We start from the raw sequence: 18407 nt of genomic DNA on the forward strand, positions 1-18407 counted from the left end.
ATGTAATAGCTCGGTTGTGATGCTTGCTTTCAAACTTTATTTGCAAATTTGTCCACCAGGAATTAGTTCGCCCATTCCCTGATCCCACTCCACTCCAGTAAATGGAAATTCACTGGCCGTTTCATGATAATGACTATATGGGAGTTAAACTCTGGCTTAAACAAGATTTTTTTTTAAATTACAGGATGAGGGCATTGTTAGCTGGACAAACATTTATTGCCCATGCCCAACTGTCCTCCATTTCAAAGGGAATTTAAGAGTCAACCACATCGCTGTGTGCCTGGAGTCACAGGTAGGCCACATCAGGTAAAGAAGGCAGATTTCCTTCTCTGAAGGACCTTAGTGAACCAGATGGGTTTTTCCAACAATTGATGGTCATCAGTAGATTCCCAGTTCCAGATATATTTTGTTGAATTCAAATTCCACCATCTGCCGTGGTGGGATTTGAATCCAGGTCCTCCAAAACATTAGCTGAGTTTCTAGGTAATAGTCTAGTGATAATACCCCAAGGCAATCACCTCCCCTTCAGTTACGTCATTAAGGAGAGTCCATAATGATGTAAACAAAGGGATAAGGACCTACACTTTGGGTCGTCAAAGCTTTGAAGATCTGCAACTTGGCTAGCCAAAGGCATAAGACCCTTAGGCTTGGGTAACCAAGAGTATTAGAACCTGTAGGTTGGGTATCCAAAGGCAAACGGCCCTGAATCTTAGGTAACCAAGGCCATTAATACCTACAGCTTGGGTAGCCAAAGGTATAAGGACCTGCAACAACAACAAAAAATGCTGGAAACTCTCAGTGGGTCTGACAGCATCTAGACAGAGAATAGAAGCAATGTTTCCAGTCCGAATGACCCTTCTACTCTATTCTCCCTCCACAGACACTGTCAGACCTGCTGAGATTTTGCATCATCGGCTGTTCGGGTTCCAACTCCACGTGGGGCGGCCTTCAGCGCAACCTCCATCTACGCATGCGCGCTCCAGCCCCGCCGGTCCCCAGTAGGACACGCCCCCTCCATTGATGACGTCCCCACGTTCTCTCCGCCGTTGCGCCAATCCCTGCTGCTGTTGTTTGGGGAGGCCCTGGCCAATAAGGGCTGGCGGTGTTGCGGCGTACGGCTGGGCAGGTTACGTGAGCCGGTGCCTGGACCGGCGGCGGGGCTGGGGAAGCATGCAGAGGGCAGCAGGATTGCGGGCTCTGCTTCAGCGCTGGAGGTGAGGCTGCTGCTGCTGCTGCGTCCGGCTGACACTAGGACTGATGTACCCACCCCCACCTAGAGGGGTGATTGCCCAGGCTCGGGGTATACAGCCTGTGAGTTCAGCCAGTGGGTACAGCCTGGCCCTCACCTGCTCTACACATCATGGGCCAGCTCTGGGCTTCCAGTACAGGATGGCCCTCAGGGCTATAGCTTGGCCACTGTCTGTCCATCCTGATCCCAGGAGGACAGCTTAACCAGGAGAGGTTAGGGCTGCCAGGGCTACAGCTTGGCTTGACTTGACCACTCTCTGTCCATCCTGAACCCAGGAGGACAGCTTAACCAGGGGAGGGGTGCCATGGTTTTACAAGCTTGGGCTCACACATGCAGTGTGTGTGTCTGTTGAGATACACCAGAGAAACCAGAGATTTCAGAGCCCTGTACTGTCTCGCTGGATAAAGGCAAAATATTGTGGGTGCTCTAATTTGAAACAAAAACAGAAAATATGGAAAATCTCAGCAGGTCTGACAGCATCTGTGGTGAGAATGGAGCCAATATTTTAAGTCAGAGTGACCTTTTGACTTGAAAAGTTGATTCTATTTTCTCTCCACTGTCTGACTGGAACCTGGAGGTGGTTTTGCACTCGTATGTTGGTGCTTCTCCTCCAGAATGAGTTCTTGGGAGGAATTTCTTGTCCTCCCTGCCATGAGAATCGTAGTGGGTGGGACATGGACCATGCAAAGATCCGTTGATCTCGGTTGGGATTTTCTGGTTTCAGAGCAAGTGCAGTTCGAAAATCCCACCCCTTCTGTGTTGTTGGCTGATGCCCACCCTAAACATGCTTTCATTTCAGATGTGAGAATTAGTGTCAATAAAATAAGTTAGTTATTTGCAGATGCTGACATATGAGAATTAGTACCAGTGGGGTGGGTCCACCTTATGATTATAGGATTTACTCTGTTTTCTGCATGTCCGATGTTTCTGTAGTGCTGTGGTTGTCACGTTCACCTCATGTGAAAGATCTCCGGTTTGAGACTGGATAGGAATATTTCCTAACTTCTCTTTTCTATAGGATTGTTCCAACCTCTAGTTTTAATTTTAAAAACTATCTACTATCACTTATTCCTTTTTAAAACTTTTGTGATCAATTCCATTAAATATTTCCAATTTACACTTAAGTAATGCTTTTATGTATTGAGATAACTTTTGTTGTTATTCTAATATCCCTTTTGACAGACCTGTGAGCCACTGTACTTGCCGATGGAATAGCAGTTCTGTGAGAGAGAGAGCTAGACAGTACACAGTTGGGAAGAAAATTCATGGCTTCACTGTGAACCAGGTAGTTATTCACTCTTAACAATGGAGTTGTACCAAATGCAAAACTATTTTGAGACTAGACCAGTTCGTTTCTGTGCAGTTGGCTGCATGTAAAAAAAAATATTTAGAATGTTAGGCACTGTGTTACTTGAAAGAAACAATCTTGTTTTAATAGAATGATTTTCAAAGCACTTCACAGCCTCTGTACCTTAAAAAGTGTAATCACTATTGCGTTTGTAGACACAAGCTGAGCAGCCAGTTTGTGCAGAACAAAGTCTAGCAATGAATGACTAGTCAAATCAGTTTTGGTAATGGTATTTGAGGAATAAATAATGAGCTGGAGATTAAGATAACTCCGTATTTTTCATTTTTAAAAAAGTCATGCAATCTTTGACAGTTAAAGCACTTTAGGATTTCCCGAAGTCACGACAGGCACTGTATAAAATACAAGTTGTGTTGTTGATAAAAATACATGTTTTCAGAGTTTTTCATCTTGCTGTCTTCAGGGTAAATGTAAGCATTCCAATTTTTAAAAGAATAACAGGTTAAGGAATGGGCATCAAGATGGCAGATAGATTATAATGTGGGGAAGTATGTGGTTATTCATAGGTTATAAGCATTGAAAAGCAGAATATCTTTCTAAAAGACATGAAACTTGCAAATGTTGATGTTCAGAGGAACTTGAATGTACTAGTACGAGAAACAGAAAAAGTTATTGTGAAGGCAGAACAAACAATAAGGAAAGTGTATGGCATATTGGCCTCTATTGCAAGGGGATTGGAGTACAAGAATAAAGAAGCCTTGCTATATTTGTACAGGGCTTTGGTGAGACCATATCTAGAAAACTGTCTAACTTTGGTGTCCACAGTTAAGGAAGGATATACTTCATACAAGAAAGGTTCACTAGTTAGGTCCTTGGGATGTGTTTTGAGAAGGGGGGTGTACTGTGATGGAGGCTAAGTAAATTGTGTCCATATTCTTTGGAGTTTAAAAGGATGAGAGGCAATTTGATTAAAACAGAAAATTCTGAAGGGCTGGGCACATTTGGTTGCTGTGTCTGAAATTTATAAAGGAATTATTGAGTTTTTATTGTAACAATCTTTCCTTCCCTCAGGTGACTGCTGTTCCTGATCTCTTCCTGACAGCTATTAAACTTAACCATGATAATACAGGAGCTCAGTACTTGCATATAGCAAGGGATGATCCAAACAATTTGTTCAGGTATTTATTTACCATTCATAGTAATGGCTCATCTAGCGTGCTTGATTATATACTCTTTATTAATAAACCACATGCACTTGTTTTGTTTTTAAATCAAATCTAGACAGTTCAATATAAATCTAATATATTTCCTCTTCTGTGAATATGAAATAAAATAAAAATGTTGAGCATATTTGATCTGGCAGTATCTGTGAAGCAAGAAACAGGACATAATGAGCTGGTAAAAGGGCACACCTGAAACATAAATGTTGTTTCCCTCTCATAAGAACATAAGAAATAGGAGCAGGAGTAGGCCATCTAGCCCTTCGAGCCTGCCCCGCCATTCAATAAGATCATGGCTGATCTGAAGTGGATCATTTCCACTTTCCCGCCCTCTCCCCATAACCCTTAATCCCCTTGCCTATCAAAAACCTATCAACCTGCGTCTTAAATATATTTAGCGAGGCAGCCTCCACCACTTCAACAGGCAGAGAATTCCAGAGATTCACCACCCTTTGAGTGAAGAAGTTCCTCCTCAACTCCGTTCTAAACTGCCCCCCCTTTATCTTGAGGCTGTGCCCTCTAGTCTTACTGTCCTTTCTGAGCGGGAAGAGTCTCTCCACCTCTATCCTATCCATCATCTTATACGTCTCAATGAGATCTCCCCTCATTCTTCTAAACTCTAACGAGTACAAGCCCAGTTTATTCAGCCTCTCCTCATAGTTCAACCCCCTCAACTCTGGTATCAGCCTAGTAAACCTCCTCTGCACTCCCTCCAAGGCCAGAATATCTTTGCGTAAGTGCGGCGACCTGTACCTTCTGAGTATTTCTAGCATTTCTCTTTCTGGACAGTCCAGTGTTTGAAAAGTGAAATGTCAAAAGAAGGCTTATATTCTCTGCAGAACCCTACATGGTTAAAATTGTAATAATTGATTTTGCTACAGTAGTATTTGAAAGATGTGTGCTGATGAAATAAAAGGAACAGTAGTAGCATGGATGCAGAATTAGTTGAATGACAATAAACAGAGGGAAGTGGTGAGCAGTTATTCCATAGACTGGAGGAAGGTATGCAATATGTTGCTCAGCGGATAGTGTTAACTGGTTAACTTTGTTTTTCCTGATTGGTTGAAAGGTTGAAAGTATTGTGAAACGTGACGAGGATAGTGATAATCAGAGCAGTGACAAGCTTGTTGATGGGTGGACAAGAGGCAGGTGAAATTTGATTCACAGATAAGTACAAAGTGACTAGTTTTATTTATTTATTAGTCACAAGTAAGACTTACATTAACACTGCAATTGAGTTACTGTGAAGTTCCTCACTGCACTCCAGCACCTGTTTGGGTCAATGCACCTAACCTTAAATTTTAGTGGGAAGAATGAAGACAGGCAATATAAAGCTAAAGATTAAATTCTAAAAGTGGGTGCAGGAGCAAAGGAACCTGGAGATAGATGGGCCCAAAGCACTGAAGGTGGCAGAAAGCAGTTAATAAAGCATATGGGACCCTGGGATTTACAAGGAAGGGCATAAGGTATAAAAACATGGAAGTTATGATAAACCTGAATAAAACACTGGCTCAGCCTAGTGTTTGGTCTATTTCTAGGTCCCACTATTGAGGAAGGATGTGAAGTCATTAGAGAGAGTGCATGGAAGATTCACCAGAATGCTTCAGGGGATGGGGAACATCAGATACATAATTGGCTTAGTCTGTTCTTCCAGAGAAGAGGTGCCAAAGATGAGATTTGATAGAGGTGCTCAGAATCATGAGGGGTCTAGAGAGATAGAGATAATTCCCCTTGGCTGAAGGATCAAGCACCAGAGGATACCAGTTTAAGGTGATTGACAAGAAATAACTGTGTCATAAGGAAACTTTGTTTACGTAGTTTATGATTTGGAATATATTGCCTGAGTGTGTGGTGGAGGCAGGATCAATTGTAGCTTTTAAAAGATTGGATAATCTCATGAAGAGAAATAAATTGCAAGGTTAAGGGGAAAAGGTGTGGATCTTGCAAGTAACCAGCATGGACGCAGTGGACTGAATGGTCTCCTATGCTATAACCTTCTATGATTCAACATGGAAGATTGGCAGTTTGGTTTTTGTTAATCTGTGAAAATTGAAGTTGATGTAATCCAAACTGAGGAGAGCAGTGGTAAGTTACATAATTGTTGCAGCACCGAAAATCATTCAATCCATTATCTCAGCACTGGCAGCCTGAATGAGCATTTCCCCTAGTGCCGCTCATCTGCCCTCTCCCTGTACCTTGTACATTCTTCATTCAGATAATAATATAATTTCCTCTTGAATGCCTCGATTGTACCTGCCTCCAGTTTAAAAGTTTATTCATTAGTGTCGCAAGTAGGCTTACATTATCACTGCAGTGAAGTTACTGTGAAAATCCCCCACCGCACTCTCAGGCAGTGAATTGCAAATCCGAATCACTCATTGCATTAAAAGAAACCCCTTTCTCTTCATGTCTTCACTACATTGTCCCTTATTGTCCCAGGATGTGTAGGTTAGAGGGATTAACAAAACAAATATGTGGGATGATGGGGCTAGGGCCTGGGTGGGATAGTTGTCGGTGCAGACTTGATGGGCCGAATGGCTTCCTTCTGTGTTGTATGGTTTACAGCATTTGCAAATGAGTAAAAATGATTCAAATTAGACTTTTCATGAGATTATATGATATCCTGCTTTTTTGTGGTGTAGTCACATACTTAACTAATATTGGCATATTTGTATTTTCAGTGTTCAGTTTCGTACTACACCACGCAACAGTACTGGTGTTCCTCATATTCTGGAACATGTGGTACTCTGTGGGTCTGAGAAGTACCAATGTAGAGACCCCTTCTTCAAAATGTTGACCCGATCACTTGCTACCTTCATGAATGCCTTCACAGGTCAGGACTGCCACATTGTGTGGGCATGTAGTTAGATGATGTTTGGGGCTGGTGGAGGGGAGGGCTGGGCTAAGTTTGTTAGCTTGTTTTGCAGTTAATCCAGTGAACCGATTTGATTAAATAACTTGTGATTTTGTGTTCAGTTGGACTGTAATCTCTTTCTGTATGTATTTATGAAAGGAAGTGTTAACATTCTGCATTGTCATGAAATTATAATGCATTATTATGCTCCTCAGCCTAATCTGTCCATGCTAGTATTTATCCTGCACGAAAGCATTGTTCCTAATCCTTTATACTGACTCCTTTCTCATATCCCTCATATACTTATCCTTCAACTATCTGTCAAATATCAATGGATCTTTTTTAATTATTGACTGGGATTGCATTGTACAGTCCACAACCTCAGCCTCCCTCATTTTTTTTAAATATTAAGTTTCTTCAATAACTGAGAACGATCTGTTCTTGTCTATTATTTTCCTTAATTTTAAATATCTCTGAAACCACCAGTAACCTCCTTTCTTCTAATGAAAGCAGTCATAATTCTGCAAGTTTTTCTTCACATTTGTAACCCCTAGTATCAGGAGACATCATAGTGACTCTCCATTGGGCTTCTGTATTAATTCACTTTGTGGGGACAGGCATAGGCGAGTCAGCCCCTTGAGCCTGTTCTTTCATTTGATTAAATTCTGACTTGCTGAAAAATGCAGCTTCATACAGTGTGGAGTCCAACACCACGTAAAGTAGTCCAACCATGGTCAATGTGAAGATTTTATACAGACTTACCATTATTTCTATACCCAGAATGAAACCCAGTCTTCCTTTCACTCATCGTTATTGCCTCATCCAATTAAGTATTATTTCAACCTCATCTCTTCCATTCAAAGTTCTTCTTTTTAACCAAAATGTACCACCTTACATTTACTTATGTTAACACTCTACCGATTGGTATTCTTGAGTAATCAAACTCCCATAATCGCAGAATGCTCCTGAATTTCTGTAAAATAATTTCAGATGGGACATAACATCCATGCTGTGATTAATAGCATATTAAGTTACCGAACTTGCCTAAAAAGCAGGACCACTTTTTGAGGTTAATTGTGAATACCATGTGGATAACTGAACAGCAGCAAGGCAAACTAATAGTTGTCTTGGGTTTTTCTTTTCATCTTTGTAGCTAGTGACTACACAATGTATCCATTTTCCACCCAAAATTCGAAGGATTTTCAAAATCTTCTCTCTGTTTACCTGGATGCTGTCTTTTTTCCATGCTTAAGGGAATTGGACTTCTGGTAAGTTGAATCTTTAACATATGTCTACAAAATGCATAAGACAATATCTTATAATGCGACTTGAATTTCACCTTATCTTCTCTAACAGGCAAGAAGGGTGGAGGCTGGAACATGAAATTCCTGATGACCCAGGCTCACCTCTTGTCTTCAAAGGAGTCGTGTTCAATGAAATGAAGGGCGTATTTGTAAGTGTTTTTGCAAAAGATTTAATTTGACATGAACTCATTCTTGTATATTTATGGTTTGTAATGCAAACTCTAATTTTGTTGACACGGCACTGTTGCAAGCATTGTCAAATTAAAGCTTTGCAATACAGTCTCAAAATATTTGCAAGGGTATCTTGTGGAATTAAGTTGGAGTTTATTTGAGCTACTTGATTTTATTAATAGATGTTCTATTATGGAAACCACTCATTTTAAGCCTAGATAGTTAGCCAATGATTTATAGAAAGTCAGATAGGAAAATGCGGCTTAAGCTGATAGCTTTTTTTAGATAAGCATAGGTAGGTAGCCTTTAAGTGAAAATTTATACAATAGTTCCAACTGTTATTAAACATATTTTGCTTGAATGCATTTTTCAGTACAAAATAATAGGAATTGAATGAAATTCAATTTTTTTTGTAAACTGCTGCTGGTCCCACTCAGTTGACAGATGTGCCCCTTATGCTGTGGTATAATATCCATCCAGCTTCTCCTGTAAGACCCATATCTGTTTTGACAATCTGATACCAGCAGACAAGGTTGCAAGCCTCTCTCTTGGCCATTTCAAAAGAACTAAAGACCGTAGCCTTTTGGTCTTCCAGCTTAAAGCTGTCAGTGAAATTTTTGTGTTTTAAAAGAAAAACTTTAAACTGTACTGAAGCACACATCACATCATGTGAGTGCGCCCAGTTTGTGACACCAAACTCCGTAGTAGGGATACCCAACTCAGGGCGGCACAGTGGTTAGCAGTGCTGTCTCACAGCATCAGGGACCTGGGTTCAATTCCAGCCTTGAGTCACTGTCTGTGTGGAATTTGCACATTCTCCCCATGTCTGTGTGGACTTCCTCCGGGTGCTCCCATTTCCTCCCACACACCAGAGATGTGCAGGTTAGGTGGATTGGCCATGATAAATTGCCCCTTTAATGTCAGAGTTTCTAGTTAGGGTAAATACATGGGGTTACAGGGATAGAACCTGGGGTGGGCTTGTTGTCGGTGCAGGTTCGATGGGCCAAATGCTTCCTTCTGCACTGTAGGGTTTCTATGATTCCATTAAATCAGTATTATGATAAAAAATACTGGATAAATGAATGGGACTGAAAGCTGATAAATCCCCAGGGCCTATTAATCGACGTTCCAAGGTACTAAAGAATGTGACCATGTAAATAGTGGAAGCATTGGCTGTCATCTTCCAAAATTCTTAAGCTTCTGGAATAGTCCCGGCAGATTGGAGGATCGCAAGTGTAACCCTGCTATTTAGAAAAAGGAGAGAGAGAACATGGAATTGCAGGTCGGTTAGCACGTAGGAAAAATATTTGAGTATAGTATAAAGGATGTCATAACAGGGCACCTAGAAAATTTCAGTGGGATTAGGCAATAAATTTTTGAAAGTAAAATCATGTTTGACAAACCTACTAGAGCTTTTTGATGACTTTGGTAGTTTAGATAAGGGAGAACTAGTGGATGTGTATTTGGATTTTCAGAAAGCTTTTTATGAGGCCCCACGTAAGAGGTTAGTGTGTGTGGGATTGGGGGTAATATATTGGCATGAGTTGAGAATTGGTTAGCAGATAGGAAACAGAGCAGGAATAAATCGGTCTTTTTTTTGAAGTTCAGGTAGTAATAGGGTCCTGCAGGGATCAGTACTTGGCCCCAGCTATTCACAATATACATTGTAGATTTGGATGAGGGAACAAAAGTAATAATAATATTTTCAAGTTTGCAAGTTTGCATTTGGGTGTGAGAATGGTGAGGAGGATATTCAGAGGCTTTAAGGTAATTTAGACAAGTTGAATGAGTGGACAAATGCATGGCAGAAGCAGTATAACATGGAGAATAAATGTGAAGTCATCCACTTTAGATGTAGAAGCAGAATGGCAGAGTATTATTTAAAGGGTAATCGGGAAATGTTGACATACAAAGGGATTTGGATGTCCTAGTATACCAGTCACTAAAAGCAAGCATGCAGGTATAGCAAGCAATTAGGAAGGCCAGTTGTTTGTTGGCCTTCATTGCAAGAGGACTTGAGTACAGGAGCAAGGATATCTTACTGCAGCTGTACAAAGCCTTAAGTGAGAACACATTTGGAGTATTGTGTGCAGTTTTGATGACCTTATCCAAAAAAGGATGTACTTGCTGTTGAGGAAGTGCAGCAAAAGTTCAGCAGATTGTTTCTGGGAAGGCAGGATTGCTATGTGAGGAGAGATAAGGTTGACTAGACCTATGTTCACTGGAATTTAGAATAATGAGAGGGGATCCAATTGAACCGTATAAAACTCTTGACAATGCTGGACAGACTAAATCTCTGTTTCCTCTGGCTGGAGAATCTAGAACAATGGTTCAGAGTTAGGATTGAGATGAGGGGGAACTTCGTCACTGTGTGGTGAATGTATAGAATTCTGTACCACAGAAGGTTGTGGAGGCCAAGGCATTGAATATATTTGAGAAGGAAATAGATTTCTAGACTCCAGTGGTGTCAAGGGGTATGGGGAGACTGCAGGTAGTAGGGTGCGTGATAGAGGATGATCAGCCATAATCATATTGAATGGTGGAGCAAGCTTGATGGCTGAATGGCCTACCCCTATCTTGTATGTTTCTTTCAAATCTGTGAGAACTTGCAGAACAACCAACTTCTGTTTTGCATTTAGTCAGAAGTAATTGTGTTTCATTTCAGGCAAACAATGAGAACCTCTTTGCTCAGCATCTACAGAACAAGCTTCTTCCAGACCATACCTACTCTGTAATATCTGGCGGTGACCCACTACATATACCCAAGCTTACTTGGGAAGAATTAAAACGCTTTCATGCTACACACTATCACCCCAGCAATGCCAGGTACAGTTCTGCCATTGGATTGAGTGATGTGAATCCTTCACTTTAGTGGAGTTCCAAAATTACTTGTAAAGAGCTTTACCATCTTTCAGAGGAGGAGATGAATGTAGCAGAGAAACTTTTAAATCAGACTACCTCCAAACCTGTCTGACTTGAACATAAAATTATTCACAGACATTTTACTTTGCTGGCTGGATCTTATTTAAATTTGAACCTTGTATTTTTGTGAGAATTTGTCATTGTAGATCATCCATTTTACATTAACTTTCAGTGCTTCTAGTCAACTAAAGGGCATTTTTATGGTTTCTGGATCCTGAATTGGAGCTTTCAATTCATTTCTAATTAAGTTGCCATGTAAAAAGCAATTGTGACTCTTGGGAGTAGAGATAAGGAGTATGCTAATATGAACACAATCTAATTCATCTTTTTTTTGTTCAAAAGAAATTTGAATTATTCTATCACACAAGTTAGGCAAATTTAACCCAATGGCTTTGCCTGATTTTGTTTGCACCATTTTAGTGCAAATAAACAATTGTTCACACAACTATAACATGTTCTCTCTCATTGTTAAACAATTGACAGCACTTTCCCTGCATGAATAAAAATCTCTTTTGTAAAAAAATATTTTTAATGTACACAATTTTACTTGCCGCAGACCCATTATGAAGAATCTATGCTGACTATAGTATGTATCAAAATTATTGCTGGTTACAAATGCAACTGAAAAAATGCCATAAGAATAAAATGGAAAGACACTTAGGATTATATTTGAATAGCAAATTTTACTGAAATGCTAATTATTACTCTTGACTGGTTAAATCAGTACTGTCAATTTTTTGAATGTGCATAGTATAAATCAGCACGTGAGGTTCTCCAGAAAATCTACCAAAGGCATAGATCAGTCCTTTTTTATTTGACATCCTCGCGGATGCTTTGGTGAGGTTACTGCTCATATTCCAATATCTAGTGCCCTGTATTATCTAAAGAACATGTGTGAACATTCTTGGCATGGTTTTCACTGTATTACGCACAACACTTCTCCAGCAATATGTAGGAAAGTCGTTAACATCTTTAAATGGCTTAACCTTAATTCTTTACCTTTTCCTCCCCCGAAGGCATTGTTTCTTGTTTACGTCAATACTGATTATAATCTTGTACCTTGCTCATTAGTGGAATTACTTTGTGTCAAAGTTCAAACAAAAGTACCAAAATTGTTTGGGCATCATAGCTAAACCAAATCCTGAATCACTGATATCCATATTTACATTCAGATTTCCCTCCCCTTGCCCCTCTCCCTAATTGAGATACTGGTGGTAATGGTATATGTTAACTCTTAACAGCTCTCTGGCTGAGGTTGGTTTTCTTAGCATGAATTTCAGATTGTCTTTGTAATCTTCCTGGTCAGTTTGGCTGTAGTCACTGAACTGTTATGGCACCAATATCAAAACTTTTGTTCAATTAAAATCTGGACTCTGCCGATGCACTGATTGAGTAGTTTCATTGTTGCAAATCTATCCTTTCCAGATTCTTCACCTATGGTGATCTGCCACTGGAGCAACACCTTCAACAAATCCAGGAAGAGGCACTTTGCAAATTCCACAACATCGAACCTGACACCTCAGTTCCCATACAGCCACGCTGGAGTGAACCAGTAAGCAAAGACATGGTCCTACTGTTTTTGGGTTAATATTTGCATTTGCTTATGCAGCAAAGCTGGTTAAATTTCCAAGTAATTCATTGACTGTGATGATTTACTGAGGATGTGAAAGGTCCTATATAAATGCAAGTAACATATAAGATCACAAGGATGCTGCCTGGGATGGGACATTTAAGTTACGAAGAGAGATTGGATAGTCTTGGGGTGTTTTTGTTGGAGCAAAGAAGACTCAGGGGGTGACCAGATTGAGGTGTACAAGATTATGAGGGACATGGACAGAGTGGATAAGGAGCAGCTGTTCCCCTTAGTTGAAAGTCCAGTCATACGGGGACATAGGTTCAAGGTGAGGGGCAGAAGGTTTAGGGGATGTGAGGAATTTTTTTTTACCCAGAGGGTAGTGATTGCCTGGGAGGGTGGTAGAGGTGGGTTGCTTCACATCCTTTAAAAAGTACCTTTTATTAGAGTTTTTTGAGGAAGCCTCAACCAGAATGAATAGAGGGAAACCAGTAGATGCGTTGGATTTGAATTTCCTAAACATGATAATTCACAAAAGGTTAAGTCATAAGATAAGAGCCCATATTGTTGGATATAGTGAATTGGCACGGAGAAAGAATTGGCTAATGGGCAGGAAACAGCGAACGGGAATAAGGGGTTCTTTTTCAGGTTGGTGACCTGTAACCAGTGGGGTTCCATAGGGATCAGTGCTGGGACTGCAACTGTTTATATATTAATGACTTGAAGGAAGGAAGTGAATGCACTGTAGACAAATTTACAGATAACACAAAAATAACTGGAAAGGCAAGTTATGAGAGAGATACAAACAGTTTACAGAGATATTAATCGGGTAAGTTAATGGGCAACAAGTTGGCAAATGGCGTATAATGTGGAAAATGTGAAACTGCTCATTTTGGAAGGGAGAACAAAAGAATAGAGTGTTATTTAAATGGAGAAAAACTGCAGAAAGCTGCAACACAAAGGGACTCGGGGGCACTTGTGCACGAAACACAGAAAGCTGGCACACAGGTACAGCAGGTAATCAGGAATGCTAATGGAATGTTAGCCCTTATTTCAAGGGAGTTGCAGTATAAGAGTAGGGAAGTCTTGTTGCAACTGTACAAAGTTCTGGTGAGATCACATCTGATTCCTCGGTGGCTCCCACGATCTACTTTACCTTCTTTCTCGATGGTAGCGATGATGGCATTGCTCGAGGTCAACAGGAATCCCTTCCCTTCCATCCAAAGATATGTGGGTTAGGTTGATTGGCCATGCTATAATTGCCCCTTAGTGTTCTGAGATGCATAGGTTAGAGGGATTAGTGGATAAATATATAGGGATATGGGGCAAGGGCCTGAGTGGGATGTGGTCAGTGCAGACTCGATTGTCCAGATGGCCTCTTTCTGCACTATAGGGTTTCTGTGATTCTATGAAGTGTCTGGTATGTCCTAACATACAGGGCTATGGCTAAGTGCTGACAGATGGAATTAGGTGGGAATTTAGGTGTTTCTAATGTGGACTCGGGTTGAAGGGCTTCTTCTGCGCTCTGATTCTGTGATTCTAATTGAACATAATCATTCAGTTTTTGATACAAGTGTCAGTTTTGTGTCCAAAAAAGATGCTTTTTTCAAAAAAATGCAACATTGATCAGTCACTCTTAATGATTGCTGCATCAATGACCTGGAATCTCATACCTAATCTCATTGTGGGGTCAGTACAAGGCCTTGCAGTGCTTCAAGGAGAATGCAGTAAGAAGTCTCACAACACCAGGTTAAAGTCCAACAGGATTATTTGATAGCACAAGCCACTAGCTTTCGGAGTGCTGCTCCTTCATCAGGTGAGTGGCATTTCAGTTCACAAACGGGGCATATAAAAACACAAACTCAATTTATAAAATAATGGTTGGAATGTGAGTCTTTACAGGTAATCAAGTCTTAAAGGTAGAGGTAAAATGACTTACTAACTGTCCTGGCTGGAGACAATACACATTTCTTTAACCTGTGTTTAACCCTCTGTCCACTCACATTGTCTGTACCTTTAAGACTTGATTACCTGTAAAGACTCGCATTCCAACCATTATTTTGTAAATTGAGTTTGTGTCTTTATATGCCCTGTTTGTGAATAGAACTCCCACTCACCTGATGAAGGAGCAGCGCTCCAAAAGCTTGTGGCTTGTGCTACCAAATAAATCTGTTGGACTTTAACCAGGTGTTGTGAGACTTTTTACTGTGTTTACCCGAGTCCAACACCAACATCTCCAGAATGGCCAGAATTACCATTCTGTGCCTTTTAACCTTATTGGGAGGGCAAGCAATAGGAAATAATTGCTTATCTGTTTTAGACAAGTTTTCTATGGAGAAAATGGCAGGCATTGGTTGTTAACTTAATGTTAAGTCTTCTGCACATCAGTCCTATCTGAGAAGGTTGGTAGTCTGAAGTATTGCTAGGCCTTTGACATAGAGTTTATTGTTGACTCACGCTATAAATGAAAGTCGTCTAGTGGGACGGCTCACTTTCTCATGTAAATGGGATATCAAATCATCAATTCAGATATTTTGATCTCCTCAACTGTTTTTGATCTAATAACTTGAAAACTCCGCCTTAACAATTTTTACATCTGAGATCTATGTTTCTCAACCCCAACAGAATGTGAAATTCTATGAAGTTACGATCACTCTTGCCTAGAGAATTCTTTACTGTGAGGTCACTACTATTGTGAGGCTTGTCTCATTACATATTACTCAGTTTATATAATTGCTTTCTGATCGGTTGCAGAATATATTGTTCTAAGAAACTATCGTTAACACACACATCCTCCAGGCTTTGTATTTTTTAAAAATTCATTCAAAGGATGTGGACTTCATGCCTAGCCCATTCCTAATTGCTCTTGAGAAGGTGGTTGTGAGCAGTCTGTTTGAATCGCTACCCTCATTCACACTGCTGTTAGAGAGGGTGTTTGGATTTGTCCTAACCATATGAAAACGGCCACGATTATTGTAGTGCCATTCTTACAAGCTATCCTTATTTCTTGATGTATACTCTATCCTACTGTGTAACTGCTGTTTGGGGGTGGGTGTCTAAAAACTATTGTCACCAGTGACTTATTTTCTTTGGTATTACTTACATATACCTAAACTGATTCTACGTTTTGATCTTCTGGAGAGTCGGTGCAGATTGGATGGGTCAAATGGCCTCCTGCACCGTGGGGATTCTGTGGTTCTATCTTATGAGTGCTGATTGCATTCAGATTGTATTCTGTCATCTTCTCCATTTTCCCTGCATGCTTGCTGCATTCTGACATTTGTACATCCTGTCTTTTCCTGTCACCTTCTGGGTTATCACTATCTTGCAGTATTGCCTTGTTCTTTCTCTTTAACTTCTGGCTTGTAAAATAATGAAGGAATGTGAATTTCCATTTGGTCATGCTGTCGTAGAAATAGAATATTAATCTCACCAAAAGTGCTAAATGTTAAAAAGAAACATGCAGTGTATTTTTTGCTTTTTGTTTTCCTAGAGGGAATGTCATGTTATGTGCGGGCCTGATTCACTGGCTCCTGACCCTGCCAAACAAACCACATACAGTGTGAGCTTCTTATTGGGCGAGTAAGCATATTTATAATTCTGTTCCTATTTCTTTCTTGACTGGTGCAAAAATGTACGTTATGTTAAACATGCTATTACCTTACTCCAATTATCATAATCACCCTTTTACCCTTTGTCATATGACACAGGGACTGAAGTCTGTACTCTAATTACATTAAATTGTGCAGAATCTTTAGAACATTTCCATAAATACATTCTGCAGTTTCAGTAGCATTATTCAAAGTATTGAAAGGAGACTTGTATTATGGAGCATTTTTCTCTAAGATTGATGTGCATTTTCGTTGATTTAATCAATCTTTCTTCAAAGGAGTGTCACAATTCGAAATTCAAATCCATTCAACTTTCTGCTGACTGCGATCAGTGAATTTCCTGGAAATAACTTAAATTATTTGTCAAACTTCCAGTAATTCACCAAAAACCGTGACAAAGATTTACTCATATCCTATTTTAAATTGAGTAATTGGAGTATGTTTGCAACGTAGCCCTTAACTCTTGTATGATCTGGACAAATGGCTTTGGAGTTCTTCCAGACTTCCTGGCTGTCATTTTATATATCGATTCTCATCACAATAACCCAAGATTTTCAGAATTCCTTTTGTTAATTTTGTTATGAAGGAGACCGCATGGCCCTTTGCCATTCCCACATTCATATGGCGTGAGCAATGTCTGTACTTCATGTGACTGTTTTTTCCGCCAGTTTGAAACCAAACCCAGGCATTTCCTTTGCGTTTTTTCTTCTGAGGTTCATGCATTGTGGATATTTTTTATATTTTCCCAAATTTAAGAACTTCAATATGTCATCACCTTTCTCACCTGTTGTTTATTCATTGCTTCTAACCAACATCATGGATGTTTTTCCTGTAATGTAGCCAAAAATGGTTTTTCCCATCACATTGTTTCTTGTTCAATTATATTTTGTCCACGATATAATTGAACAAGCAATGCTGAGATGGGGAAAAAAGATGTATTTGTGACAGTTAATGAAGAAAAATTGCTCAGAGAATTCCCCTGCTTAACCTTATATAGTTTCGTGCGATCTTTTTTGTCCATCTGAGAGATTAGGCAGGGATTTGTGTGCTCCCTTTTGCATGTGAGATCAGTACAGTGCATCATCAGTACATATTAAAGTGCCTGTCTGGATTATGTGGGGTGGCACAGTGATTAGCATTGCTGCTTCACAGCGCCAGGGACCTGGATTTGATTCCCGGCTTGGGTCACTGTGGAGTTTGCATGTTCTCCCTGTGTTTGTGTGGGTTCCCTCCCACAGTCCAAAGATGTGCAGGTTAGGTGGATTGGCTGTGTTAAATTGCCCCTTAGTATCAGGGTGACTAGCTAGGGTAAATGCATGGGGTTATGGGGATAGAACTTGGATGGAATTGTGGTCGGTGCAGATGTAATTGGCCAAATGGCCTCCTCCTGTGCTGTAGGATTCTATGAATTATATGCTGAAGTTTTGGGAATAGAGCTTGAATCCATGACCTGATTTAGTTGGTGGTGTTTTCAGTCAGTTCTATGGCACTAATATGTTAAGAATGCAATTTCCATGTGGCTGAAGAATGTTTGGGGGAAATAATTTATTATTCCAAATGTATGTCTTACTGAAATGTTTTCCTACAGCATCACCGATAGCTTTGAAGCGTTCACACTGAGTCTTTTGTCATCTCTGCTCGTATCGGGACCCAATTCACCCTTTTACAAAGCTTTGATTGACGCAAGGATTGGCACTGACTTTGCTCCCGCTGTTGGGTAAGTGATTAATTTTGATGTGTTTTTTGTTGTTTTTGATTTTAGAGTCATAGAGTAGAATTTTACGAGAAAATTTCAAAGAGTCCAGCCAGCATGAAAATGGGAGAGTTGCAGATCTGTTTTTTGGGTGACCTTTTACTCCCAATCATATGCACATAGTGCTTGAAAAATTGGACTAGACTGTTTCTTGCTGCTACGGGGAGTGGGCAGAGCTTAATTCACCAGCCAGCCTGATCAGGCAGCTGAGGGAGCTAAAGGATGGAATGAAGCTGCGCTTGATAATCTGTAAAATGGGCAAAGAATACAGTGACTTTGTGTGGGACATATTCAGATCCCATATAATCGATGAAATCAAGAAGCACCTGTGAAGAAATACTGCCCAAATTGCAGTTAAATCACAGGGTCTAATGTCCGAAACCTTTGTATGTCTGGACCATTCAAAGATCAGGGTCATGCTAAGTAGAATATGGGGACGGTTGA

General features: G+C 40.2%; 1 protein-coding gene across 2 annotated transcripts in view; it reads left to right on the forward strand.

Annotated features, from left to right (window-relative positions):
- Positions 1–1128: 1128 nt before the first annotated feature.
- Positions 1129–18407, forward strand: part of pitrm1 (pitrilysin metallopeptidase 1) — a 52594-nt gene continuing 35315 nt past the window's right edge. For both annotated transcript variants that reach the window (XM_080212481.1, XM_080212489.1), the window contains exons 1-10: positions 1129–1214; positions 2432–2534; positions 3627–3733; positions 6457–6608; positions 7783–7897; positions 7986–8082; positions 10770–10930; positions 12452–12578; positions 16093–16181; positions 17799–17927. In XM_080212481.1, coding sequence (XP_080068607.1) covers positions 1171–1214; positions 2432–2534; positions 3627–3733; positions 6457–6608; positions 7783–7897; positions 7986–8082; positions 10770–10930; positions 12452–12578; positions 16093–16181; positions 17799–17927 — 1124 coding nt within the window. In that variant the 5' untranslated portion in view covers positions 1129–1170. The remainder of the gene's footprint in view (positions 1215–2431; positions 2535–3626; positions 3734–6456; positions 6609–7782; positions 7898–7985; positions 8083–10769; positions 10931–12451; positions 12579–16092; positions 16182–17798; positions 17928–18407) is intronic.

This window comes from Carcharhinus amblyrhynchos, chromosome 2, assembly GCF_965287045.1.
Source record: "Carcharhinus amblyrhynchos chromosome 2, sCarAmb.v2.hapA, whole genome shotgun sequence".
NCBI lineage: Eukaryota > Metazoa > Chordata > Chondrichthyes > Carcharhiniformes > Carcharhinidae > Carcharhinus > Carcharhinus amblyrhynchos.